Raw genomic sequence first — 26,861 nt, forward strand, 5'->3', positions numbered from 1 at the left:
ATATTATTCTGTTTTAATGTTACTCCTGAATAACTATGATAAATATAATAGGTTTTATTGAGTGTATTTTAAACAAAACTGAGATTTACAGTAAAGTTCAACATTTAGGAATACAGGTGAAATCAGTGCCATGAACCAAGATATTGTGAGTTTCAATCAAATCACATTTTATTGGTCACATACACATGTTTAGCAGATGTTTTTGCGGGTTTTGCGAAATGCTTGTGAGGACATGTTGCATTTAGATTAGTTGTTGATTTAGTCACATGCATAAGGTCACAGATGTAATTGCAGTGTACAGTGAAATACTTAAACTCTGAGATCCAACAGTTCAGGTTTAAATGAAACAATAATAAAAACATACAAAATAATATATACATATTTATAACTGTGACAATGAAAATACAAAATGTCCATTAAGGTGTGGGCAGGGTAATTGTCGGTATCAGGCTGTGATGCAGTTGACATACTAGGCTGTAATGGTACACTAATCCGGACACTTATAAGAAATCTCACTATGCCCTCAGACGAACCATCAAATAGGCAAAGCGTATAGGGAGGAGGTCAGAGACCTGGCAGTGTGGTGCCTGTTCTTTTAATTTGACTATTTATTACTTTAGTTTATTGACTAAATATTTTTTTAACTCTATCTTGAACTGGATTGTTGGTTAAGGGCTTGTAAGTAAGCATTTCACTGAAAGGTCTACTACACCTTTTGTATTTGGTGCTCGTGACAAATACAATTTGATTTGGTATGTGTAGTGTTCCAAAACATTTGATTTGATGTGGAATCACGTTTTTTTCCTAATGAGGCAATTAAAAGTTATACTCTTTCAGAATGAATGGCTATTATTCATTTAAAAGTGCTAAACTCTTTGTGAAATTTGCAGATTGCACCTTTAAAATAAAGTACAGTAAGTATAGAGTATGTGGTGATCAGTAACATGAATATGGCATGTTTTTTATTTAGAGCTAATATTGGTGCAATGTGACTTTCTTTGTTTTAGTGCTGAATACACACATCAACTCTGGACACTCTGAAGATGATGATGGTAGATATTTGTTCACTTCATCAAGACTCCATCTCTTAATGCTTCATCCTATTTCTTTATTTATCATTTTTAAAGTTGGTTTTGGCTTGACATATTTTGAGTTTTTAGTGTCTCGAAATAACATGTGTATCATGCTGGTTTGATTTTGTGCAGGAGTGGCAAAGGCTGTTCTGACCATACACCCCAACAGCTCCCAGATATTCAGTGGAGAGTCTGTCACTCTCAGATGTGTCATACAGGGGGGAGGAGTCACTGACTGGGAGTACAGATGGTTAACACCCAGTCCAGATCAATGTCCACAGAAAGAACATGAATGTATTATCAGTGCAGCTGAGTTTTCCCACAGTGGTGACTACAGTTGTCTGGGATCACATCAGCAGCAGGATTCTAAATGGAGTGATGAAGTCAGACTGACAGTGACACGTACGTCATCTTATCTCTCATTCACATCTGTGCTTCCATTCTTATAACCACTTGACATTGGGCACAATTTTAAGGATGCTGTTTAGTTGTTGTAAAAACATCTGCTGTGTGTTTCCTCAGCTCTGCCCAAAGCTACACTGACTGTGAAGCCAAACCCTGTGTTCCCTGGAGAGACAGTTACTCTGATGTGTTCAGTAAGGTCTGACAGTATCTGGAGCTATAAGTGGTACAAAGACAGGAATGATAATGTAGTATCCCAGTCTGTCAGTCACACTATAACAGGAGACAATCTCACTATCAATGGATCAACAGTGAATGAGGGTCCCTACTGGTGTCAGGGAGCGAGAGAGTCCAGACCCACTTCTTCATCCATCAGTGACCCTGTCACTATCACTCTCAATGGTGAGTAGTGTCATACAGACACTATTTATATTAAGTCAATCATGGTCTGTGTGTCAGTATTCATAGTTATGATAGAAAAACAAAGACGTATTTCATTAAAGAAGTATGGTGATCATACTTTGGAATGATTGGTTCTCAAACTACATTTAATCATGATAGAGCAGATTCTATGTATGAATCAACTAACTACATTTAATCATGATAGAGCAGATTCTATTTATGAATCAACTAACTACATTTAATCATGATAGATCAGATTCTATGTATGAATCAACTAACTTCATGTGTCTTTCTACAGCTCTGCCTGTGGCCTCAGTGAGTGTCTCTCCTCAGGGTCTCCTCTACTCTGGAGAGACAGTCAGTCTGCAGTGTGTCATACCAGACTACACAAACTGGAGGCACCTCTGGTTCAGAGACAACCAACAGCTTCCCAGTCAGACCAGTAAAAGCATCACATTCCCCATCACTCAGACTGGTCAGTACAGATGTGAAGGGAAGAGGAGAGATCATCCCCAGAGGTCACAACCCAGTGATTATGTCACCATAAATGTCACTGGTAAGTTCCCTACAATTGCTTGTATCACTATATCAGTGTAATTTGAAATAGCCAATGTATGTGTCTAATCTCTGTTTCCTCAGCCTTTCCCAAAGCTACACTGACTGTGAAGCCAAACCCTGTGTTCCCTGGAGAGACAGTTACTCTGATGTGTTCAGTAGGGTCTGACAGTATCTGGAACTATCAGTGGTACAAAGACAGGAATGATAATGTAGTATCCCAGTCTGTCAGACACACTATCACAGGAGACACCATCAACATCAGTAGAGCTGCTGAGTCTGACCAGGGTCTCTACTGGTGTCAGGGAGAGATCCAGTCCAGATCCATATCATCAATCATCAGTGATCCTGTCACTATCACCATGAATGGTGAGTTACTTTGTAGTGTGTTTTTCTGTCATAGAGATGGACACTATTAATATAATTTTTTACATACACTGAGTGTACAAAACATGAGGAACACCTTCCTAATATTGATTTGCACCCCCTTTTGCCCCCAGAACAGCCTCAATTCATTGGGGCATGGACTCTAAAGGTTTCCAAAGCGTTCCACACGGATGCTAGCCTATGTTGACTCCAATGCTTCCCACAGTTGTGTGAAGTTGGCTGGATGTCCTTTAGGTGGTGCACCAATGTTGACTCATACGAGTAACTGTTAAGCGTGAAAAACCCAGCAGTGTTGCAGTTCTTGACACACTCAAACCGGTGCACCTGGAACCTACTACCAGACCCCTTTCAAAGGCACTTAAATATTTTGTCTTTCCCAGTCACCTTCTGAATGACAAACATACACAATACATGTCTCAATCGTCTCAAGGTTTAAAAATCCTTCTTTAACCCGTCTCCTCCCTTTCATCTACACTAATTGAAGTGGATTTAACAAGTGACATCAATAAGGGATCGTAACTTTCACCTGGATTCACCTGGTCAGTCTGTCATGGAAAGAGCAGGTGTTCCTAATGTTTTGTACACTCAGTGTATGTCGACATGGTCTGTGTGCAAATGTTCCCTCTAATGTACTTCAGACAAGGAGGTGACTGAAAATCAGACGCTCTGCCTATTGGCTACTTAGCCTATTCAAGATCATCTCAAAATACAACACTGCCCCTTTAAGACTTAAAAAATAGCTCTTTACCTGACTCTTTTTTCAAAGATGGCTAGAAATGCACACATGTTGTGCTCTTGTAGGAGGCCACCAGTCCCCCATTGTTGAATGGCTCAGATCCATATTTTATGTGGCAATTGCTATTTACATAATAGGCCTTCTGCAGCCCTGATAGGTTATGGCGCACCGGTCTGTGTAGCGTATGGGTCTGAGTTGTGCCTGTCAGTGTAATACAATCCTACACCAGTGTGCTCTGCCGACAGGAAAATCTCTTGCACAGTTAGTTTTGCATACTGTGGCTTGCATAGTTCGTGTTGTTTAGGTATGTCATATTGAAAGTGGCTAACATTGCGTTGATTCGATCACAATCCCCAGACTAGATTGACATGTTGATAGTGTTAGCTAAATGGAAAATCAATCTCATGCTTCTTTGCTTGGGCTGATATTTCTTATGCACATGGTAGTTCCCCGTGCCTGCCTGCGCACAGTTTATAGGGGACATTTCCAGTGTGTATGTAAATCCAAAATATAAGTTACCATATTACTTACAAAAGTAAGACCCTACATTGGAAAGATTGGTGCTCTGACTACATTTGTCTTCATATTTAACTGTGTTTCCACAGCTCTACCCAGAGCATCAGTGAGTATCTCTCCTCAGTTTGTCCTCTACCCTGGAGATACAGTCACTCTGCAGTGTGACATATCAGACTACACAGACTGGACGTACTACTGGTTTATAGACAACCAACTGCTTCGCAGTCCGACCAGAACAACCATCACCATCTCTCTCCCTGACCAGGCTGGTCAGTACCAGTGTGTTGGGAGGAGGAGAGATCGGCCCCAGATGTCATATTACAGCTCAGCTCTCCCCATCATTGTCACTGGTGTGTACCTATCTTTACATAATTTATCTAAGGATGAAAAACCATCTTTGCTTGATTAACAATCCGATATGTCAGTCCTTACCCGTCCTGCTGATAAGAGTGGGTCGTTTGTACTCATGGAATGGACAGTTTATATAAGTGAGTGTCAGAAGTACTTATCTCAGATTTTCTCTCCCCATCATTGTCACTGGTGAGCTCACTGTTTGTCTTCAATCTGGACTTTGTAAATTCAGAGCCAATGAGGGTTAATCTAAATACAGATATATACACTGTAAATTCTAACTGAATGGAGTCAACACACCCATATGTAAAATATACCTTTATCACAATGTTACAGCAACAACTGAATTACCAGGTATGTATCCACATGATTTCTGATCTGTTTCCTCAGCTCTGCCCAAAGCTACACTGACTGTAAAACCCAACCCTGTGTTCCCTGGAGAGACAGTTAGTCTGACGTGCTCAGTAGGGTCTGACAGTAGCTGGAGCTATCAGTGGTACAAATACAGGAATGATAATGTAGTATCCCAGTCTGTCAGACACACTATAACAGGAGACACCCTCAACATCAGCAGAGTTGCTGAGTCTGACCAGGGTCTCTACTTGTGTCAGGGAGAGATCCAGTCCAGATCCATATCATCAATCAACAGTGATCCTGTCACTATCACCATGAATGGTGAGTAACTTTGGTGGGCGATTAGAACTGGCTGGCAGTCGGCATTCCAATTAATCCCAAAGGTGTTTGATGGGGTAAAGGTCAGGGCTCTGTGCAGGCCAGTCAAGTTCTTCCACACCGATCTCGACAAGCCATTTATGTATGGACCTCGCTTTCTGTACGGGAGGGTATTGACATCCTATAACAGGAAAGGGCCTTCCCCACACTGTTGCCACAAAGTTGAAGCACAGAATCGTCTCGAAGGTCATTGTATTCTGTAGCATGTTGAATTCCCTTCACTTGAATTAAGGGACCTAGCCCAAACCATGAAAAACAGCCCCAGGAAATTATTCCACCTCCACCAAACTTTACAGTTGGCACTATGCATTTGGGTGGGTAGCTTCCCCTGGCATCAGCCAAACCCAGATTTGACCGGTGGACATCACTCCAGAGAATCTGTTCCACTGCTCCAGCGTCCAATGGCTGTGAGCTTTACACCACTCCAGCCGACGCTTGGCATTGAGCATGGTTATCTTATGCTTGTATGCGGCTTCTCGGACATGGAAACCCATATCATGAAGCTTCCGACAAACATTTATTGTGCTGAGTTTGCTTCTAGAGGCAATTTGTAACGCAGTAGTTAGTGTTTCAACCGAGGACAGACTATTTTTACGCGCTCCTCACTTCAGCATTCGGCAGTCCTGTTCTGTGCGCTTGTGTGGCCTACCACATTGCAGCTGAGCCGTTGTTGCTCCTAGACATTTCCACTTCACAATAACAACACTTACAGTTGACTACAGTTAGCTCTAGCATGGTAGAAATTTGACGAACTGACTTGTTAGAAAGGTGGCATCCTATGACGGTGTCACATTGAAAGTCACTGAGCTCTTCAGTAACGCCATTCTACTGCCAAGGTTTGTCTATGGAGATTGCATGGCTGTGTGCTTGATTTTATACACGTCAGCAACGAGTGTGGCTGAAAAAGCCGAATCCACTAATTTGAAAGCGTGTCCACATACTTTTGCATATATAGTTTATATGTCTAAAATAATAGTTACCGTACTACTTACTGAAGTCAGATCCTACTTTGGAAAGATTGTTGCTCTGACTGCATTCGTCTTCATATAACTGTTTCCACAGCTCTGCCCATGGCCTCAGTGAAGATAGTCACTCCACAGGGTCTCCTCTACCCTGGAGAGACAGTCACTCTGCAGTGTGACATATCAGACTACACAGACTGGACGTACCGCTGGTTCAGATACAGAGAAGAGCTTCTCATTCAGACCAGAACAACCATCACCATCTCTCTCCCTGACCAGGCTGGTCAGTACCAGTGTGTTGGGAGGAGGAGAAGTCGGCCCCAAATGTCATATTACAGCTCAGCTCTCCCCATCATTGTCACTGGTGTGTACCTATCTTTACATAATTTATCTAAGGATGAAAAACCATCTTTGCTTGATTAACAATCCGATATGTCAGTCCTTACCCGTCCTGCTGATAAGAGTGGGTCGTTTGTACTCATGGAATGGACAGTTTATATAAGTGAGTGTCAGAAGTACTTATCTCAGATTTTCTCTCCCCATCATTGTCACTGGTGAGCTCACTGTTTGTCTTCAATCTGGACTTTGTAAATTCAGAGCCAATGAGGGTTAATCTAAATACAGATATATACACTGTAAATTCTAACTGAATGGAGTCAACACACCCATATGTAAAATATACCTTTATCACAATGTTACAGCAACAACTGAATTACCAGGTATGTATCCACATGTGTTCTGCTCTGTTTCCTCAGCTCTGCCCAAAGCTACACTGACTGTAAAACCCAACCCTGTGTTCCCTGGAGAGACAGTTAGTCTGACGTGCTCAGTAGGGTCTGACAGTAGCTGGAGCTATCAGTGGTACAAATACAGGAATGATAATGTAGTATCCCAGTCTGTCAGACACACTATAACAGGAGACACCCTCAACATCAGCAGAGTTGCTGAGTCTGACCAGGGTCTCTACTTGTGTCAGGGAGAGATCCAGTCCAGATCCATATCATCAATCAACAGTGATCCTGTCACTATCACCATGAATGGTGAGTAACTTTGGTGGGCGATTAGAACTGGCTGGCAGTCGGCATTCCAATTAATCCCAAAGGTGTTCGATGGGGTAAAGGTCAGGGCTCTGTGCAGGCCAGTCAAGTTCTTCCACACCGATCTCGACAAGCCATTTATGTATGGACCTCGCTTTCTGTACGGGAGGGTATTGACATCCTAAAACAGGAAAGGGCCTTCCCCACACTGTTGCCACAAAGTTGAAGCACAGAATCGTCTCGAAGGTCATTGTATTCTGTAGCATTTTGAATTCCCTTCACTTGAATTAAGGGACCTAGCCCAAACCATGAAAAACAGCCCCAGGAAATTATTCCACCTCCACCAAACTTTACAGTTGGCACTATGCATTTGGGTGGGTAGCTTCCCCTGGCATCAGCCAAACCCAGATTTGACCGGTGGACATCACTCCAGAGAATCTGTTCCACTGCTCTAGCGTCCAATGGCTGTGAGCTTTACACCACTCCAGCCGACGCTTGGCATTGAGCATGGTTATCTTATGCTTGTATGCGGCTTCTCGGACATGGAAACCCATATCATGAAGCTTCCGACAAACATTTATTGTGCTGAGTTTGCTTCTAGAGGCAATTTGTAACGCAGTAGTTAGTGTTTCAACCGAGGACAGACTATTTTTACGCGCTCCTCACTTCAGCATTCGGCAGTCCTGTTCTGTGCGCTTGTGTGGCCTACCACATTGCAGCTGAGCCGTTGTTGCTCCTAGACGTTTCCACTTCACAATAACAACACTTACAGTTGACTACAGTTAGCTCTAGCATGGTAGAAATTTGACGAACTGACTTGTTAGAAAGGTGGCATCCTATGACGGTGTCACATTGAAAGTCACTGAGCTCTTCAGTAACGCCATTCTACTGCCAAGGTTTGTCTATGGAGATTGCATGGCTGTGTGCTTGATTTTATACACGTCAGCAACGAGTGTGGCTGAAAAAGCCGAATCCACTAATTTGAAAGCGTGTCCACATACTTTTGCATATATAGTTTATATGTCTAAAATAATAGTTACCGTACTACTTACTGAAGTCAGATCCTACTTTGGAAAGATTGTTGCTCTGACTGCATTCGTCTTCATATAACTGTTTCCACAGCTCTGCCCATGGCCTCAGTGAAGATAGTCACTCCACAGGGTCTCCTCTACCCTGGAGAGACAGTCACTCTGCAGTGTGACATATCAGACTACACAGACTGGACGTACCGCTGGTTCAGATACAGAGAAGAGCTTCTCATTCAGACCAGAACAACCATCACCATCTCTCTCCCTGACCAGGCTGGTCAGTACCAGTGTGTTGGGAGGAGGAGAAGTCGGCCCCAAATGTCATATTACAGCTCAGCTCTCCCCATCATCGTCACTGGTGAGTACATATCTTTCCATAATTTACCTAAGGATGAAAAACCATCTTTGCTTGATTAACAATCTGATATGTCAGTCCTTACCCGTCCTGCTGATAAGAGTGGGTCGTTTGTACTCATGGAATGGACAGTTTATATAAGTGAGTGTCAGAAGTACTTATCTCAGATTTTCTCTCCCCATCATTGTCACTGGTGAGCTCACTGTTTGTCTTCAATCTGGACTTTGTAAATTCAGAGCCAATGAGGGTTAATCTAAATACAGATATATACACTGTAAATTCTAACTGAATGGAGTCAACACACCCATATGTAAAATATACCTTTATCACAATGTTACAGCAACAACTGAATTACCAGGTATGTATCCACATGTGTTCTGCTCTGTTTCTTCAGCTCTGCCCAAAGCTACACTGACTGTAAAACCCAACCCTGTGTTCCCTGGAGAGACAGTTACTCTGACGTGTTCAGTAGGATCTGACAGTAGCTGGAACTATAAGTGTTTCAAAGACAGGAAGGACAATGTAGTATCCCAGTCTGGTTACAGTAACATTGGAGTCTCTCACATCAGTAGAGCTGGTGTGTCTGACCAGGGTCAGTACTGGTGTGAAGGGAACAGAGTGTCTAGACCCACATCTTCACATCCAAGTAATGCTATTACTCTTACTGTAAAAGGTGAGTTACTTTGTTATGTTGTCATACAGATAGACTCTGTTGTTGTTGTTGAGTCAATCATGTTTAATTTATCATGTAAGATATTGAACCCTGCCCAAGTCTCCTTGCTTAATTAACGGTCATATTTTGTGCCTTCAACTCAGTGCAACGATTTAGAGTTACAGTAAGGTAGACATGTTAAAGTGTTTTAGAAACCCTAATCGTGGTATTTTAACTGAACATGTAGGCTGCTCACCTGCACATACTACTTTTAGAAGTAAGACTTATTTTCTACCTGCAGCCAATCACAATCACTCTCTTCTATCTCACAATCACAGCTCCAGGCATTCCATGCTTTTCTTACCTCTTGTTCTGAGCACCTGAGATTTAATATGCAACCTGCCACACGTCAAATCAATTCTGATTTTGTGTGAGGACAATGTTCTATACGATGGTCCAAAAACTTGACGTATCCAATCGCGGCCGACGTTTTGTAAGCGAACCACTCAATTTCGTCCCTACGTTATATTGGCATCGAACACGCCACCCTCCATAGGAGAGGGGGTGACCGCGACAATGTATTGTTCAAATGAGAGGCTGCCTGGATCTTTAATTTCAAGATGCTTGCTGCCTTCAGTCTCAATGTAGACTTTGATCTGAAGCCATTCTAGTGATTATTGTGATTTTTCTATTCATTGTACATGCTTGTAGGCCCAGGTAGTCACATTGTATCTATGAACATATGCTTTCATTTATGTTTTTATATTTATATCTTTAAATTAACCAATGATATCAAGCCACACCCTGCCATAATTACAGACACCTGTGTGTGTGCCCTTTGACACTCTTTTTCAAGTGTTTTACTCCACTAGCCAGCACCTCATCTAAACAGGTGTGTGTTTCTTTTGCCTCCAAGTCAGTCATGTAGACATTTTATGTGTGTCTGTAGACTATTCTGCCTCACTGAATTTTAATCAGTTATCCATCAAGAGGACATATCATGCCTCAGATCAGATCCATGTTTTCCAGATACATCACACACGTTTCTTGATTCCAACAGATAGTCATCCGACGGCCACACTGAGTTCAGACAAAGAGAACATATTCACAGGAGACAGAGTGACACTGAGCTGTACTGTAGAGTCTTCTGGATGGATGTTTTACTGGTACAGACACACACCAGACTCTACACCAGTAACCACAACCTCTGGATACTCCTACACACTCAGCAGGGTCAGTGTCTCTGATGGAGGACAGTACTGGTGCAGAGCTGGGAGAGGAGACCCAGTCTACTACACCCTGTACAGTGACCCAGTCCAGATAAACATTACTGGTGAGTCGAAAACAGTTTTATGATAAATGGTTGTTATTGTGGATAGAAAGTAATCTAGGGTATAATGTTTTGTCTGATAACTTGAAGCTATATTCATGAGTAGACCTATTGATAAATAAATACATTTCAAATTGTGCAACTGTTTTTTGAGTCAGTTGTCTGTGTTGTGTCTGTCCAGAGAGGCCTGTTGCTGTTCTGACCCTCCAACCAAACTGGACCCATATATTCATTAGAGAGACTGTTACTATGAGATGTGACATACAGGGAGGAGGAGACTCTGACTGGAACTACATATGGTATCATAATAGTCAGTTATTCAGCCCCTTTAACACAAAGCCTGAGTACAGAATCAGTCCTGTCTACAGGTCTAACAGTGGTTCATATACCTGTGAGGGTGTAAAGGGAAACAAGTTATCCAAGACCAGTGAAGCTGTAAAACTGACTGTGTCTGGTAAGTCTATCTAATCATGTATAAAATAAATTGGGTTCACTAGAATACTTTCTAAGACTGAAAGGTTGAAACCTGTCCTCTATCAAATCACAGATCAACCTAAACCTGTCCTGAGTATCTCTCCTCAGTGGCTGAACCCTGGAGACTCAGTGTCTCTGAGCTGTGAAGTTGACAAGACGTCTACAGGCTGGAGGTTCTCCTGGTACAGGACTGTTCCCTACAGAGCTGGGTTACCCTCCCTATCAGACAAGTCTTACTCTCTACAGCCCCTATCTGACAATGGGACTAGTGAAGACTCCTACACTCTGATCCCTGCTGGTCCTACTCCCACAGGAGGATATGTGTGTAGAGCTGGGAGAGGAGACCCAGTCTATGACACACTCTACAGTGAACCTCAGTTTCTCTGGTCAGGAGGTAACTAACTGCATTGGAACTGTATTAAATCATCTTTAAGTCACCCTCATGTGTCTATATACCTATAGGTTTGTCTCTGTCTCTCTTTGTTTCAGATCTGCAGCCTTTAGTGTCTCTTACAGTAAATCCCAACACAACTCAACACTTTACATCAAAGTCTCTCTCACTGAGCTGTGAGGAGAAGGGGAACTCTACTGGATGGAGACTGATGAGCTACAGAGAGAGAAGAGTGAAGTCGGGGTGTGTCTCTAACTGGGGATCAGTAACAGGGTCTACATGTACCATCAGGTCCACATACACATGGTCCAGTGGAGTGTTCTGGTGTGAGTCTAGATCAGGAGAGTACAGCAATGCTGTCAACATCACAGTAAATGGTATGTCTATTGTACAACACTCAATAAAATGTTTTACATATTGTAGCGACCCGCACAGACAGATGTGTGTTATAAGTTATGCTGTTTGTTTGTTGTGTTGGACTTAACAGTACCCAGTGTTTGCGGGGCCCTACATGTCAGTCAACCTGCTATCTGCCAACCACGGGCGAGCCTGGAATGTTCCAGTGCCGGGCATCCTTGTAGTTTGTGGGGTGGCGGGAGGGTTTTGCAGGGGTGTGGAACACCGCAACTTTAAGACCATGCTTAACCATTGTTCTCTCTCTTAAGTGTTGCCTTAACCAGAGATGGTCACTGTTATTTTATACTGTGATCCTTGATTTATTTGGCGTGGGCTACGTTCAAACAGTAGCCTGTGTTGAGTTGGGTTAATAAACTGGGAATTCGTCAACTGAATCCTCTGTCTGGATATCTGTTAATTTATGATCTAGCCAGGTCATTACATTCTTTAACTGAATGACTGCATATCATAAAATACAAGCTCATAAGATGTTGATGTATTGTGAGTGATGACTCCAGATTTACAGTATTGTTGATATATTATGTTACACAGGTGGTGTTGTGATCCTGGAGAGCCCTGTCCATCCTGTGACTGAAAGAGACTCTGTGACTCTGTGCTGTAAATACCGGACAATCAGATCAAACTTCAAGGCTGATTTCTTCAAAGACGGAGTACTCATCAAGAATGAGACCACAGGAGAGATGACCATCCTTACAGTATCCAAGTCAGATGAAGGATTCTATAAGTGTAAATCTGGTGAAGGAGAATCACCAGAGAGCTGGGTGACAGTGAGAGGTGAGAAAATGTGTATGATCACAACTAAGTTACCTTTTTATTATCTGTGTTAAAAACGTGATTTAAGTGTTGATGTTAAAACTTCTTATGGCTGGGGGCAGTATTGAATAGCTTGGATGAATAAGGTGCCCAGAGTAAACTGCCTGCTACTCAGGCCCAGTTGCTAATATATGCATTTTATTAGTGGATTTGGATAGAAAACACTCTGCTTTTTCCGTAAAGTTTCTTTGAAATCTGGCACAGCGGTGCATTAAGGAGAGGTTTAACTAAAGTTCCATGTGTAATAATTGTATCTTTTTATCAATGTTTATTATGAGTATTTCTGTAAATTTATGTGGCTCTCTGCAAAATCACAGGATGTTTTGGAGGCAAAACATTACTGAACATGACGCGCCAATGTAAACTGAGATTTTTGGATATAAATATGAACTTTATCAACCAAAACATACATGTATTCTGTAACATGAAGTTCTATGAGTGTCATCTGATGATGACACTCATCAAAGGTTAGTGATTCATTTTATCTCTATTTCTGACTTTCTTACTCCTCTCTTTGGCTGGAAAAATTGCTGTTTTTCTGTGAATAGGTGCTGACCGAACATAATGATATGTTGTGCTTTCGTCATAGAGCCTTTTTGAAATCGGACAATGTGGTGGGATTAACAACAAGTTTATCTTTAAAATGGTGTAAGATACTTGTTTGTCTGAGGAATTGTAATTATGAGATTTCTGTTGTTTTGAATTTGAAAAATTTGGAATTTGAAATTGTCACATCGATCCCGTTAACGGGATCCCAGCCATAAGAAGTTTTTAATATAGTTTGCGATTTACAGACCTAGAAAATATGATCTTTTAACTAAATTGTCAAAAGACGGGCCAGCCTGCTTTCTTTTCATGCTTTATACTGTAAACCCATATAACCTCTCTGAGTCTGTCCTGTTCTCTCTCCAGTCTCTCCAGTCTCGGATACATACAGGAATTGAATTACTTTATTTATTTTCCAACTCAGAGTCTGATGGTGTTGTGCTGTTCCCTCTCCAGTCTCTCCAGTTGTAGCTCCTGGATCCTCTACATCAGTCCTAGTTGGAGTGGTTGTGGGTCTGCTTGTTGCTGGTGTCCTACTGGTCATTCTTCTGGTGCTGTTGGTGAGATATAAAAACAGCAAAGGTGAGACTTTTATAATTTCTCATTTAATGGAAAATTAATGGAAAATTAATGTAAAATGTCTAAATAGAAATAGGTGGAGGAAGTTCAGTACATAACACAATGTGTTTGTCATTACAGGTTCCTGTTCCAACAGAATATTCTGGTGAGTACACCGGTCTCTATATTGATACATACAGTATATCATCTTCTCTGTACTTCTTATGCTGAGTATCTCTCTCCCTGTAGGCCCCCTCAGCCCCAGAGCACCAACCAGGGCCCCCAACAGGACCAAGGATCTGGGTATACACATCAGCAACATGGTCAGTCTCTCAGCCCAGACCTCTACCACTCCTCTCTATGTAACCTCATACACTGACTCATCAATAAGTACTTTTTATAACATCCAGCTTTGGGGTCAAAACTTTAATTCTGGTCAATTCAGAAAGTAAAACAAATGCATTATTCTTCCTGAATTGACTGGAATTTAAATGAAATTGACCCCAAGCCTGATAACAACATGCCCCTAGGCAAACAACCTAACTAACCTGTCTCTCTCTTCTTTGACCAACAGGTGACGCTAACATCTACGATACAATCAATTCCTCAGACAACAATGATAATGGTAGTGTAATGTAATGTTTTCAATATGAATGTGTAGTAGTCTGCTGCTCTTCATTTAATATGACATGTAGAGTTTGACTAAGTGGAGGTGTTTGTGTATTATGTCTCAGATGTTGCTGGTGTTTCTGCTGCTGGACCAAGTCATGTGACTTACGCCCAGATTCAACTGAAAAAGTTGGACAAAAAAAAGAAAGGTGACTCAACTGTGACATACATTTATTTAAAAAAAAATGTGCAGTGTCCATGAAGAGTTAAAATAATGTACAAAAAAGAACCAGGCGACGTGGACAAAAAAATCCATATTGTGATAAATGTACTGAGTTAATTTAACTTCTTATGGGCAGGCTACCGTCCCACCTGGCCAACATTCGGTGAAATTGCAGAGCATCGAAATTCAAACTACAGTATAATAAATATTTATAAGCTACTTATGGTAATAAACAATATCAGCAAAAATTCCAACGATAAGTGGTTGGTGTCGCTCATATTTGGTTTATCATCCCAGTTGTTGTATAAAAATTACACATACTGTGTATATATATATAAAAAATGTACTAATTGACAAATTCTCTGCTCTTCTTCCTCCTCTTCAGAAAAACTAGCTGATTCAGCTAAAAATCCAGTCTACTCTGTGGTAAAAACAGGCAAAGCGACAGGTAAGACCCAGTCTGCAAGTTGCCAGTCATCCTCTTTATCCTACCCCCTCCTTTTTCGAACATTCTGTTAAAAATCGCGCAACTTTTCAGCGTCCTGTTACTCATGCCAGGAATATAGTATATGCATATGATTAGTATGTGTGGATAGAAAACACTCTGAAGTTTCTAAAACTGGTTAAATCACGTCTGTGACTGTAACAGAGCGTGTGTTTAATCGAAAAGCGCAAGAAAAACTGGTCACTGAAATCTGAAAAAAGTATACATGTGCCCCTTTCATGGATTATTTAAAGGAAACCAAATTTAATATGGAGACGGATGCAATTCCTACAGCTTCCACACGATGTCGTCAAAAACGTAATTTTCATTGACAAAAATCCATTGAGACATTACGAATAGATCCTTGATTCCATCCAGCCTACCTCAATCGATTTTGGAAGATTGAAAAATGGACACTGTTTTCTTTTGTAGCTGCTATTGAATACAGATCGCCCAGTGATCAATTTGATCGCTTATTAACGTTTACAAATACCTAAAGTTGGGTTATAAAAGTAGGTTGAAGTTTTTTGTCAAAGAATATAGGCAACTTATATAATTTTTAAACATGACGTTGCGTGTTGGAAGAGAGCTTTTTTCGTGATGCAGACAGGCCATACAAATTGATATTTTGGGCATTCATGGACGGATTTAATCGGGAAAAAGACCAATTTGTGATGTTTATGGGACATATAGGAGTGCCAACAAAGAATATCATCAAAGGTAATGAATGTTTTATATTTTATTTCTGCGTTTTTGTGTAGCGCCGGCTACGCTAATTATTTTGTTTACGTCGCCTTCAGGCATTTTGGGGTGTTGCATGCTATCAGATAATAGCTTCTCATGCTTTCGCCGAAAAGCATTTTAAAAATCTGACTTGTTGGCTAGATTCACAACGAGTGTAGCTTTAATTCAATACCCTACATGTATATTTTAATTAATGTTTGAGTTTTAACGAGTACATTTAGCATTTGGCGTAGCGCATTTGCATTTCCAGGTGCCTACTTGAGACGCAGACGTCTCAAGTAGGAGCAAGAAGTTAAATCAAAATGTGCAATTTTGTAGTTTCAGATGAAGTGGCAGAATATGCAATAAACTAATTTAATTTGTTGACTGAAAATGTCCATTGTCAGCAGCAGCTGAACCTGTTGATGTCACCTATGCTGAGGTGGACCTCAAAAACAAGGCCAAAGCCAAGAAGAAGAGAGGTAAATATTGTTGAATAGCTATATTTCTAAGGGATAACCAAAGAGGGGCTACGCATTCTTTGGAAAATGATGCATGGTGTGAAAGGTTGTTCTTTATAAATAATGCATCTCCGTATAAGGTTGCAGGAAAACAAATTCACCAACCTTCCACAGAGTTGCATTTTTTTCCATAGAACGCATAGAGCCCTGAGTTGATTATCTCGCTTGTACCACGGCTATAATTTAACACAGTAAAAATGTGTTCATTTACCGGTAGAAATGTATTCAAGATCCAATGAAGTAGCTAGCTAGCAAGTTACTAGATAGCTACAGTAGTTGCCTTGCTAACCAAACAAAGAGACTTGCTAGCTTAGCTAATTAACCATCCTCCTAGCATGTAATTCTGAAAATCAAATTCAACAATGCTAATGATGTTATTAATTTGACTTTTCAACAGCAGCTTAAACATAGGACATGTAAGAATTAACTTCATAGCCATTGAATATTGCAGTGCATTATTTAAGCAATAAGGTCAGAGGAGGTGAGGTATATGGCCAATATACCGAGGGCTAAGGGTTGTTGTTCTTAAGCATGGCCCAACGTGGAGTGCATGGACACAGCCCTTAGCCAATGTATATTGGCCATATATCACAAACCCCCGAGGTGCCTTATTGCTATTATGAACTGGTTACCAATGTAATTAGAGCAATGTTTTTTCATATCCGTGGTATACGGTCTGATATACTACGGCTGTCAGACAATTTATTTTATTTATTTATTTTATTTTACCTTTATTTAACCAGGTAGGCAAGTTGAGAACAAGTTCTCATTTACAATTGCGACCTGGCCAAGATAAAGCAAAGCAGTTCGACAGATACAACAACACAGAGTTACACATGGAGTAAAACAAACATACAGTCAATAATAAAGTATAAACAAGTCTATATACAATGTGAGCAAATGAGGTGAGAAGGGAGGTAAAGGCAAAAAAGGCCTTGGTGGCAAGGTAAATACAATATAGCAAGTAAAACACTGGAATGGTAGTTTTGCAATGGAAGAATGTGCAAAGTAGAAATAAAAATAATGGGGTGCAAAGGAGCAAAATAAATAAATAAAATACAGTTGGGAAAGAGGTAGTTGATAGGGCTAAATTATAGGTGGGCTATGTACAGGTGCAGTAATCTGTGAGCTGCTCTGACAGTTGGTGCTTAAAGCTAGTGAGGGAGATAAGTGTTTCCAGTTTCAGAGATTTTTGTAGTTCGTTCCAGTCATTGGCAGCAGAGAACTGGAAAGAGAGGCGGCCAAAGAAAGAATTGGTTTTGGGGGTGACTAGAGAGATATACCTGCTGGAGCGTGTGCTACAGGTGGGAGATGCTATGGTGACCAGCGAGCTGAGATAAGGGGGGACTTTACCTAGCAGGGTCTTGTAGATGACATGGAGCCAGTGGGTTTGGCGACGAGTATGAAGCGAGGGCCAGCCAACGAGAGCGTACAGGTCGCAATGGTGGGTAGTGTATGGGGCTTTGGTGACAAAACGGATTGCACTGTGATAGACTGCATCCAATTTGTTGAGTAGGGTATTGGAGGCTATTTTGTAAATTACATCGCCAAAGTCGAGGATTGGTAGGATGGTCAGTTTTACAAGGGTATGTTTGGCAGCATGAGTGAAGGATGCTTTGTTGCGAAATAGGAAGCCAATTCTAGATTTAACTTTGGATTGGAGATGTTTGATATGGGTCTGGAAGGAGAGTTTACAGTCTAACCAGACACCTAAGTATTTGTAGTTGTCCACGTATTCTAAGTCAGAGCCGTCCAGAGTAGTGATGTTGGACAGGCGGGTAGGTGCAGGTAGCGATAGGTTGAAGAGCATGCATTTAGTTTTACTTGTATTTAAGAGCAATTGGAGGCCACGGAAGGAGAGTTGTATGGCATTGAAGCTTGCCTGGAGGGTTGTTAACACAGTGTCCAAAGAAGGGCCGGAAGTATACAGAATGGTGTCGTCTGCGTAGAGGTGGATCAGAGACTCACCAGCAGCAAGAGCGACCTCATTGATGTATACAGAGAAGAGAGTCGGTCCAAGAATTGAACCCTGTGGCACCCCCATGGAGACTGCCAGAGGTCCGGACAACAGACCCTCCGATTTGACACACTGAACTCTATCAGAGAAGTAGTTGGTGAACCAGGCGAGGGAATCATTTGAGAAACCAAGGCTGTTGAGTCTGCCGATGAGGATGTGGTGATTGACAGAGTCGAAAGCCTTGGCCAGATCAATGAATACGGCTGCACAGTAATGTTTCTTATCGATGGCGGGTAAGATATCGTTTAGGACCTTGAGCGTGGCTGAGGTGCACCCATGACCAGCTCTGAAACCAGATGGCATAGCAGAGAAGGTATGGTGAGATTCAAAACGGTCGGTAATCTGTTTGTTGACTTGGCTTTCGAAGACCTTAGAAAGGCATGGTAGGATAGATATAGGTCTGTAGCAGTTTGGGTCAAGAGTGTCCCCCCCTTTGAAGAGGGGGATGACCGCAGCTGCTTTCCAAGCTATGGGAATCTCAGACGACACGAAAGAGAGGTTGAACAGGCTAGTAAAAGGGGTGGCAACAATTTCGGCAGATAATTTTAGAAAGAAAGGGTCCAGATTGTCTAGCCCGGCTGATTTGTAGGGGTCCAGATTTTGCAGCTCTTTCAGAACATCAGCTGAATGGATTTGGGAGAAGGAGAAATGGGGAAGGCTTGGGCGAGTTGCTGTTGGGGGTGCAGTGCTGTTGACAGGGGTAGGAGTAGCCAGGTGGAAAGCATGGCCAGCAGTAGAAAAATGCTTATTGAAATTTTCAATTATGGTGGATTTATCAGTGGTGACAGTGTTTCCTATCTTCAGTGCAGTGGGCAGCTGGGAGGAGGTGTTCTTATTCTCCATGGACTTTACAGTGTCCCAGAACTTTTTTGAGTTAGTGTTGCAAGAAGCAAATTTCTGCTTGAAAAAGCTAGCCTTGGCTTTTCTAACTGCCTGTGTATAATGGTTTCTAGCTTCCCTGAACAGCTGCATATCACGGGGGCTGTTCGATGCTAATGCAGAACGCCATAGGATGTTTTTGTGTTGGTTAAGGGCAGTCAGGTCTGGGGAGAACCAAGGGCTATATCTGTTCCTGGTTCTAAATTTCTTGAATGGGGCATGTTTATTTAAGATGGTTAGGAAGGCATTTTTAAAAAATATCCAGGCATCCTCTACTGACGGGATGAGGTCAATATCCTTCCAGGATACCCCGGCCAGGTCGATTAGAAAGGCCTGCTCGCTGAAGTGTTTCAGGGAGCGTTTTACAGTTATGAGAGGAGGTCGTTTGACCGCTGACCCATTACGGATGCAGGCAATGAGGCAGTGATCGCTGAGATCTTGGTTGAAGACAACAGAGGTGTATTTAGAGGGGAAGTTGGTTAGGATGATATCTATGAGGGTGTCCGTGTTTAAGGCTTTGGGGAGGTACCTGGTAGGTTCATTGATAATTTGTGTGAGATTGAGGGCATCAAGTTTAGATTGTAGGATGGCTGGGGTGTTAAGCATGTTCCAGTTTAGGTCGCCTAGCAGCACGAGCTCTGAAGATAGATGGGGGGGCAATCAGTTCACATATGGTGTCCAGAGCACAGCTGGGGGCAGAGGGTGGTCTATAGCAGGCGGCAACGGTGAGAGACTTGTTTTTAGAGAGGTGGATTTTTAAAAGTAGAAGTTCAAATTGTTTGGGTACAGACCTGGATAGTAGGACAGAACTCTGCAGGCTATCTTTGCAGTAGATTGCAACACCGCCCCCCGCCCCCCACAATCAGCATTCAGGGGTTGAACCACCCAGTTTATACATCAAAATCATGCATGCTCTAGAATGCCCTTCAAGCCAATCAGAAATTAGTATTCAACAATGCCACGGTATAATGTTTTGTATAACTGTAAATGTTTTCTGATATTTTATTATCACCCCCTATAAAAACAGCAACGCCACCTGAGGCAGATTCAGTCTATTCTAAAGTAAAGCCATGCACAGCCCCCGGTAAGACTAAGAACTCGATTAAATCCGTATTGCGGAAGTTCAGTGAAAAAGGGGATGAAGGGAATGTTTGCAGTTTAACAGGCTCCTAACCAACTGTGCTATTTTGTGTTTTTTTCCGCATTGTTTGCAACTTATTGTGTACATAATGTTGCTGCTACCGTCTCTTATGACCGAAAATAACTTCTGGATATCAGAAAAGTGATTACTCACCTCGAACTGGATGACAATTTTTTTCTTTAATGAGTCCGATGCGAAGGACATACTCCATTCCATACTATCCTACTTACAGGACAATAAAAACTGTATCATCTTATGTTTCACCGAGTAGTGGCTGAATGACGACACGGATCATTTACAGTTGGCTGGGTTTCCGTGCATCGGCAGGACAAAACAGCTACCTCTGTAAAGACAAGGGTGGGGGAGTGTGTGTCTTTGTGAATAACAGCTGGTGAGCGATGTCCTATATCTATGAAGTCTACGCCACACACAGACACATACAAAGTTCTCCTTCGCCCTCCATTTGGCAAACCTGACCATAATTCTATTCTCCAGATTAAACTAATGCAAGAAGTACCAGTGATTCGCTCAATTACTTAACTGGTCAGATGACGCGGATGCTACTCTACAGGACTGTTTTGCTAGCACAGACTGGAATATGTTCCGGGATTCATCCAATGGCATTGAGGAGTATACCACCTGAGTCACCGGCTTCATCAATAAGTGCATCGACGTCGCCTCCACAGCCACCCTACGTACATATCCCATCCAGAAGCCATGGATTACAGGCAACATCTGCACCGAGCTAAAAGCTAGAGCTGTTGCTTTCAAAGACTGGGATACTAATCCGGACACTTAATAAAATCCTGCTATGCTCTCAGACTAACCATCAAACAGGCAAAGCATCAATACAGTACTGAGATTGAATCCTACTACACCAGCTCTGACGCTCATCGGATGTGGCAGAGCTTGCAAACTATTATGGACTACAATGGGAAACCTAGCTGCAAGTTTCCCAGATCCACAGATGCCCTTTCCCACCTGGACAAAAGGAACACGTATGTGAGAATGCTTTCATTGATTACAGCTCAGCATTCAACACCATAGTGCCAACAAAGCTCCTCACTATGCTAAGGACCCCGGGGACTAAACACCTCCCTCTGCAACTGAATCCTGGACTTCCTGATGGACCGCCCTCAGGTGGTAACGGTAGGCAATAACCCATCTGCCACACTGATCCTCAAAACGAGGGCCCCTCAGGGTTGTGTACTTTGTCCCCTCCTGTACTCCCTGTTCCCTGAAGACTGTGTGCTCAAGCATAACTCCTACACCATCATTAAGTTTGCTGACGACACAAGTGGTATGCCTGATCACCGACCTCAATGAGAGAATAGACCTACTCTCTATAAACTGTCTCGTCATTGTCGGTGGTCAGGCATATCACTGTTGTGTCATCAGCAAACTTAATTATGGTGTTGGAGGGGTGCGGTCCATCAAGAAGTCCAACATCCAGTTGCAGAGGGTGGTGCCAGGACAACAAACTCTCCCTCAACTTGAGCAAGATGAAGGAGATGATCGTGGACTACAGGAAAAGGAGGGCTGAACACATCCCCATTCACATTGACGGGCTGGAGTGGAGCAGGTTGAGAGTTCAAGTTCCTTGGTCCACATCACCAACAAACTATCGTGGTCCAAACACACCAAGACAGTCGTGAAGAGGGCACGACAACACATTTTCCCCCTCAGGAGACTGAAAAGATTTCGCATGGGTCCCCAGATCCTCAAAGTTACACAGCTGGACCATCGAGAGCATCCTGACCGGTTGCTCACCGCCTGGTATGGCATCTGCTCGGCATCTGACAGTAAGGCGCTACAGAGGGTAGTGCGTACAGCCCAGTACATCACTGGGGCCGAGCTTCTTGCCATCCAGGACCTATTTACTAGACGATGTCAGAGGAAGGCACAAAAAAGACTCCAGTGTTCTCTCTGCTACCGCACAGTAAGCAGTACAGGAGAGCCAAGTCTACGTCCTAAAGGCTCTTTAACAGCTTCTACCCCAAGCCATAAGACTACTGCACAATTAATCAAAGGTCCACCCAGACCTTTGTTTTTACACTGCTGCTACTCGCTGTTTATTATCTATACATAGTCACTTTACCTACATGTACTCACTTTACCTACATGTACAAATGATCTCGACTAACCTGTACCCCCGCACATTGACTCGGTACCCCCTGTATATAGCCTCGTTATTGTTATTTCATTACGTTACTTTTTAGTACATGTTTTACTTCAGTTTATTTAGTAAATATTGTTTTAACTCTTTCTTTAACTGCATTGTTGGTTAAGAGCTTGTAAGTAAGCATTTCACGGTAAGGTCTACACTTGTATTCGGCGTGACAAATACGATTTAATTTGTAGATGAAGGCTGGACTGGAACTCTCAAATTCACTACTATGCTCTACACCTACATTACCTCTCTCTGAGATCTGATGGTATTGTGATGTTTGGGACGAAGAGACAGAATATGCGATAAGCTAATTTCTTAGGTTGTTGACTGTAAATGTCCACCGTCAGCAGCAGCTGGATCTGTTGATGTGACCTATGCTGAGGTTGACCTCCAAAGAAAGGCCAAAGCCAAGAAGAAGAGGGGTAAGTCTGGACATCCCTCCCTCCATATTCCCCTTATCAGAACCTCATATCTATTTGACCCCATAGTGGATAAATGTATATATTATTCTGAATATAAGAAAAGAGGTAAGACTGGACATCTCTCCTTCCATATTCCAACCATCATAATCCTCACTAACCTCGTACCAACATCCGGAAAGTTTTGCAAGTTTCTCTACACTGTAATACAAGGTTAAATCCTCACACCTCTTTGACCCTGTGTTGAATAGCTGTATATTATTCTGTATACACCTGGATATTTTTCTGGATGTTATTCTGTATATAACTGTTTATTATTCTGTTCATTATTCTAGATATTTTTCTGTATATAACTCTATATTATTCTGTATATTTCTGTATATTACTGTGTACTATTCTGATGTTTATCCTCCTACAGAAACACCAACCCCACCAGAGACAGATTCAGTCTATTCTCTAGTGAAGCCATACACAGTCCCCGGTAAGACTAAATCAGCAAATCTATTATAGTGTATGAAACTACACTATATCTCTCATATTAGAGTATATCTAAGTATGTCCTGACAAACTGGTGAGAAAAGGTTTCTGATCACATGTTACATTTTTATCATCCATGTGACGAATGTTAGATTATAGTGTTGATGTTAACATACGTTTGGATTTGCACTCTCAAAGCAAATATTATTTTGCAACTAAATTGTCTGAAGATACTGGCTGGCCATTTGGGAAGCAGAATATGCATTAAGCATTAATTCCATCCTAATTCCATTTGTTGACTGGAAATGTCCATTGTCAGCAGCAGCTGGACCTGTTGATGTGACCTATGCTGAGGTTGACCTCCAAAAGAAGGTCAAAACCAAGAAGAAGAGAGGTAAGACTGGACATCCCATCTTCCATATTCCCCCTATCAGAACCTCGTAACTCTTTGACCCCATATTGAATAAATGGATGTTATTCTGTATATTAGTCTGGGTATTATTTTGTTAATGATTCTGAATATAACTATTATATTATGCTGATGTTTATCCCCCTACAAAAACAGCAACCCCACCCGAGGCAGATTCAGTCTATTCTCAATTGAAGCCACGGTCATGCCCCGGTAAGAATAATAGAATAATTATTGATACTAAAATGATAGAAATATGAAACTAATGTTCTGATATCATATTCTAATGAATCTATTTGAAGTATATCTCAGTTTTAATTTTAGGGGATTTCTTTACATCATGCAGGTCCTTGAGGGAGATGGAGGGATAAATAACTTTGTGTGGTGATATGTTACAGGTCCTTGAGGGAGATGGAGGGATAAATAACTTTGTGTGGTGATATGTTACAGGTCCTTGAGGGAGATGGAGGGATAAATAACTTTGTGTGGTGATATGTTACAGGTCCTTGAGGGAGATGGAGGGACACATCAGAGGAGGAGCAGGAAATACCTGGGAATATAGATTATTCACACATTCGCACACAGACACACAACCACACCCACAGATACACACACACACACACACATAAAGGATTAATATATATATATATATCTCTATCTATCTATCTATCTATATATATCTCTATCTATCTATCTATCTATATATATATATATATATATATATATATATATATATATATCAACAAATATATTTTATTTAATATTGGTTTAACTGTGTATAACTGCAACAGGTTTTGAAACAATGATATGGTGTTATGATTATTATCTGTAGCTACAGCAAGTGTATTGTGTATTAAATTGTGTATTGAGTTGTTGTAAATCTATTGGCATGTATTGTCTTTGGTTTATTACTTCTGTCACTCAGATGATAGAATATTACACTACACAGCCAAAAGTATGTGGACACACAAGTGGATTCTGCTATTACAGCCACACCCCTTGCTGACGGGTATAAATTCGAGCACAGTAATGCGATCTCCAAAGACAAACATTGGCAGTAGAATGGCTGGTACTGATGAACTGTCACTTTCACCGTAGAATCGTTATTGGATGCCACCTTTTCAACAAGTCCGTTCTTTAAAATGTCTGCCCTGGTCAACTGCAAGTGCTGTTATTGGGAAGTGGAAACGTCTAGGAGCAACAACTACTCGGCCGTGAAGTGGTAGGCCACACGAGCTCACAAAAGCAAAGTCAGCACAAGAACTGCTAGTCGGGAACTTCATGAAATGGGTTTCTATGGATGAGCAGTCGCACACAAGCCTAAGATCACCATGCGCAATGCCAAGCATCAGCTGCAGTGGCGTAAAGCTCGCCACAATTGGACTCTGGAACATTGGAAATGTGTTCTCTGGAGTGATGAATCACGCTTCACCATCTAGGAGTCAGACGGACGAATCTGGGTTTTGCGGATGCAGGAGAACACTACCTGTCCCTATGCATCATAGTGAAACTGTCAAGTTTGGTGGGGAAGGAATAATGGTGTGGGGCTGTTTTTCATGGTTCGGGCTAGGCCCCTCAGTTCCTGTGAAAGGAAATCTTAACGCTACAGGATACAATGACACTCTATACAAATCTGTGCTTCAACTTTGTGGCAATAGTTTGTGCACAAAGCGAGGTCTGTACCGAAGTGGTTTGTCGAGATTGTTGTGGCCTGCACAGAGCCCTGACCTCAACCTCATTGAACACCTTTGGAATGATTTGGAACGCCGACTGCGAGCCAGACCTAATCGCCCAACATCATTGTCCTACCTCACTAATGCTCTTGTGGCTGAATGGAAGCAATTCCCCACAGCAATTTTCCAACATCTAGTGGAAAGATATCCCATTAAAGTGGAGGCTATTATAGTAGCAAAAGGGGGACCAACTCCAAATTAATGCCCTTGATTTTGGAATTAGAGGGTTGACGAGCAAGTGTTCTCATACTTTTGGCCATATAGTGTATATACTGAACAAGAATATAAAACACAACATGTAAAGTGTTGGTCCCACGTTTCATGAGCTGAAATGTTTCATACACACAAAAAGCTTTTTCTCAAAAATGTTTTGGGAAAATGTGTTTACATCCCTGTTAGTGAACATTTCTCCTTTGCCAATATAATCCGTACACCTGACAGCATGATCATTACACAGGTGGTGCTTGTGCTGGGGACAGTAAAATACCACTCTAAACTGTGCTATTTTGTCACACAACACTATTTATTGTAAGGATAAGCGAGAAGGATCGGAGGACCAAAACGCAGCATGTTAAGTGTCCATAATGTTTATTTTAAAACATAAACTGAACACTACGAAATAAAAAACAATAAACGTATAATGTACGAAACTGTCCCGTCCCGGAAGAGAAACACCCACCACCAGAGGACCAGACAGCGTGGTAACGGGCAGCAGCAGGAGATGCAGCGATATTTGGAGAACTGGACTTGGGAGGAGATTCTGGACGGCAAAGGACCCTGGGCACAGCCAGGGGAATATCGCCGCTCCAAAGCAGAGCTGGAGGCGAATAGAGAGGCGGAGAAGTGAGTGTTTCTGTAACGAGTGTCGTCGTAGGTGGAAGGAGGTCAGGACCAAAGCACAGCGCGGTAAGTGTTCATGAGGAAGTTTAATTAAAACTCAGAACACTAAACAATAAATGACAACGTGAATTTACAAAACCGAAACAGTACCATGTGGCCCAAACACTCACACGGAAACAAACACCCACAAACCAAAAGTGAAAGCTAGGCTACCTAAGTATGATTCTCAATCAGAGACAATTTACGACACCTGCCTCTGATTGAGAACCATACTAGGCCGAACACAAAAACCAACATAGAAAAACAGACTGCCCACCCCAACTCACACCCTGACCATACTAAAACAAAGAATAAAATAACAGAACTATGGTCGGAACGTGACAACAATGCCATAGATGTCTCAAGTTGAGGGAGCGTGTAATTGCCATGCTGACTGCAGGAATGTCCACCTGAGCTGTTGCTAGATAATTTAATGTTTATTTTTCCACCATAAGCCACC

The 26,861-nt window shown here is 41.9% G+C and overlaps 3 protein-coding genes across 3 annotated transcripts; all 3 read left to right on the top strand.

The window, feature by feature from the left end:
* Positions 1-1,090: 1,090 nt before the first annotated feature.
* Positions 1,091-5,074, top strand: LOC139417471 (B-cell receptor CD22-like). The gene is made up of 8 exons (XM_071166753.1): positions 1,091-1,130; positions 1,206-1,280; positions 1,596-1,877; positions 2,176-2,433; positions 2,517-2,801; positions 4,161-4,421; positions 4,813-4,899; positions 5,034-5,074. The coding sequence occupies exons 1-8, from the start codon at positions 1,091-1,093 to the stop codon at positions 5,072-5,074; spliced, it is 1,329 nt and encodes a 442-aa protein (XP_071022854.1).
* Positions 4,565-10,116, top strand: LOC139417472 (neural cell adhesion molecule 1-like). Its single transcript, XM_071166754.1, has 6 exons — positions 4,565-5,097; positions 6,217-6,480; positions 6,872-7,156; positions 8,276-8,539; positions 8,931-9,128; positions 10,061-10,116. The coding sequence occupies exons 1-6, from the start codon at positions 5,091-5,093 to the stop codon at positions 10,114-10,116; spliced, it is 1,074 nt and encodes a 357-aa protein (XP_071022855.1). The 5' UTR covers positions 4,565-5,090.
* On the top strand, positions 8,937-24,436 carry LOC139415996 (Fc receptor-like protein 5). Its single transcript, XM_071164224.1, has 18 exons — positions 8,937-9,209; positions 10,249-10,521; positions 10,700-10,972; positions 11,066-11,386; positions 11,482-11,760; positions 12,332-12,574; positions 13,631-13,741; positions 13,859-13,883; positions 13,967-14,040; positions 14,292-14,342; positions 14,452-14,535; positions 14,935-14,997; positions 16,164-16,238; positions 22,835-22,906; positions 23,322-23,384; positions 23,700-23,774; positions 23,946-24,002; positions 24,292-24,436. The coding sequence occupies exons 2-18, from the start codon at positions 10,344-10,346 to the stop codon at positions 24,297-24,299; spliced, it is 2,052 nt and encodes a 683-aa protein (XP_071020325.1). The 5' UTR covers positions 8,937-9,209; positions 10,249-10,343; the 3' UTR covers positions 24,300-24,436.
* The last annotated feature ends 2,425 nt before the right edge of the window (positions 24,437-26,861 follow it).

Source organism: Oncorhynchus clarkii, chromosome 9 (genome assembly GCF_045791955.1).
Source record: "Oncorhynchus clarkii lewisi isolate Uvic-CL-2024 chromosome 9, UVic_Ocla_1.0, whole genome shotgun sequence".
NCBI lineage: Eukaryota > Metazoa > Chordata > Actinopteri > Salmoniformes > Salmonidae > Oncorhynchus > Oncorhynchus clarkii.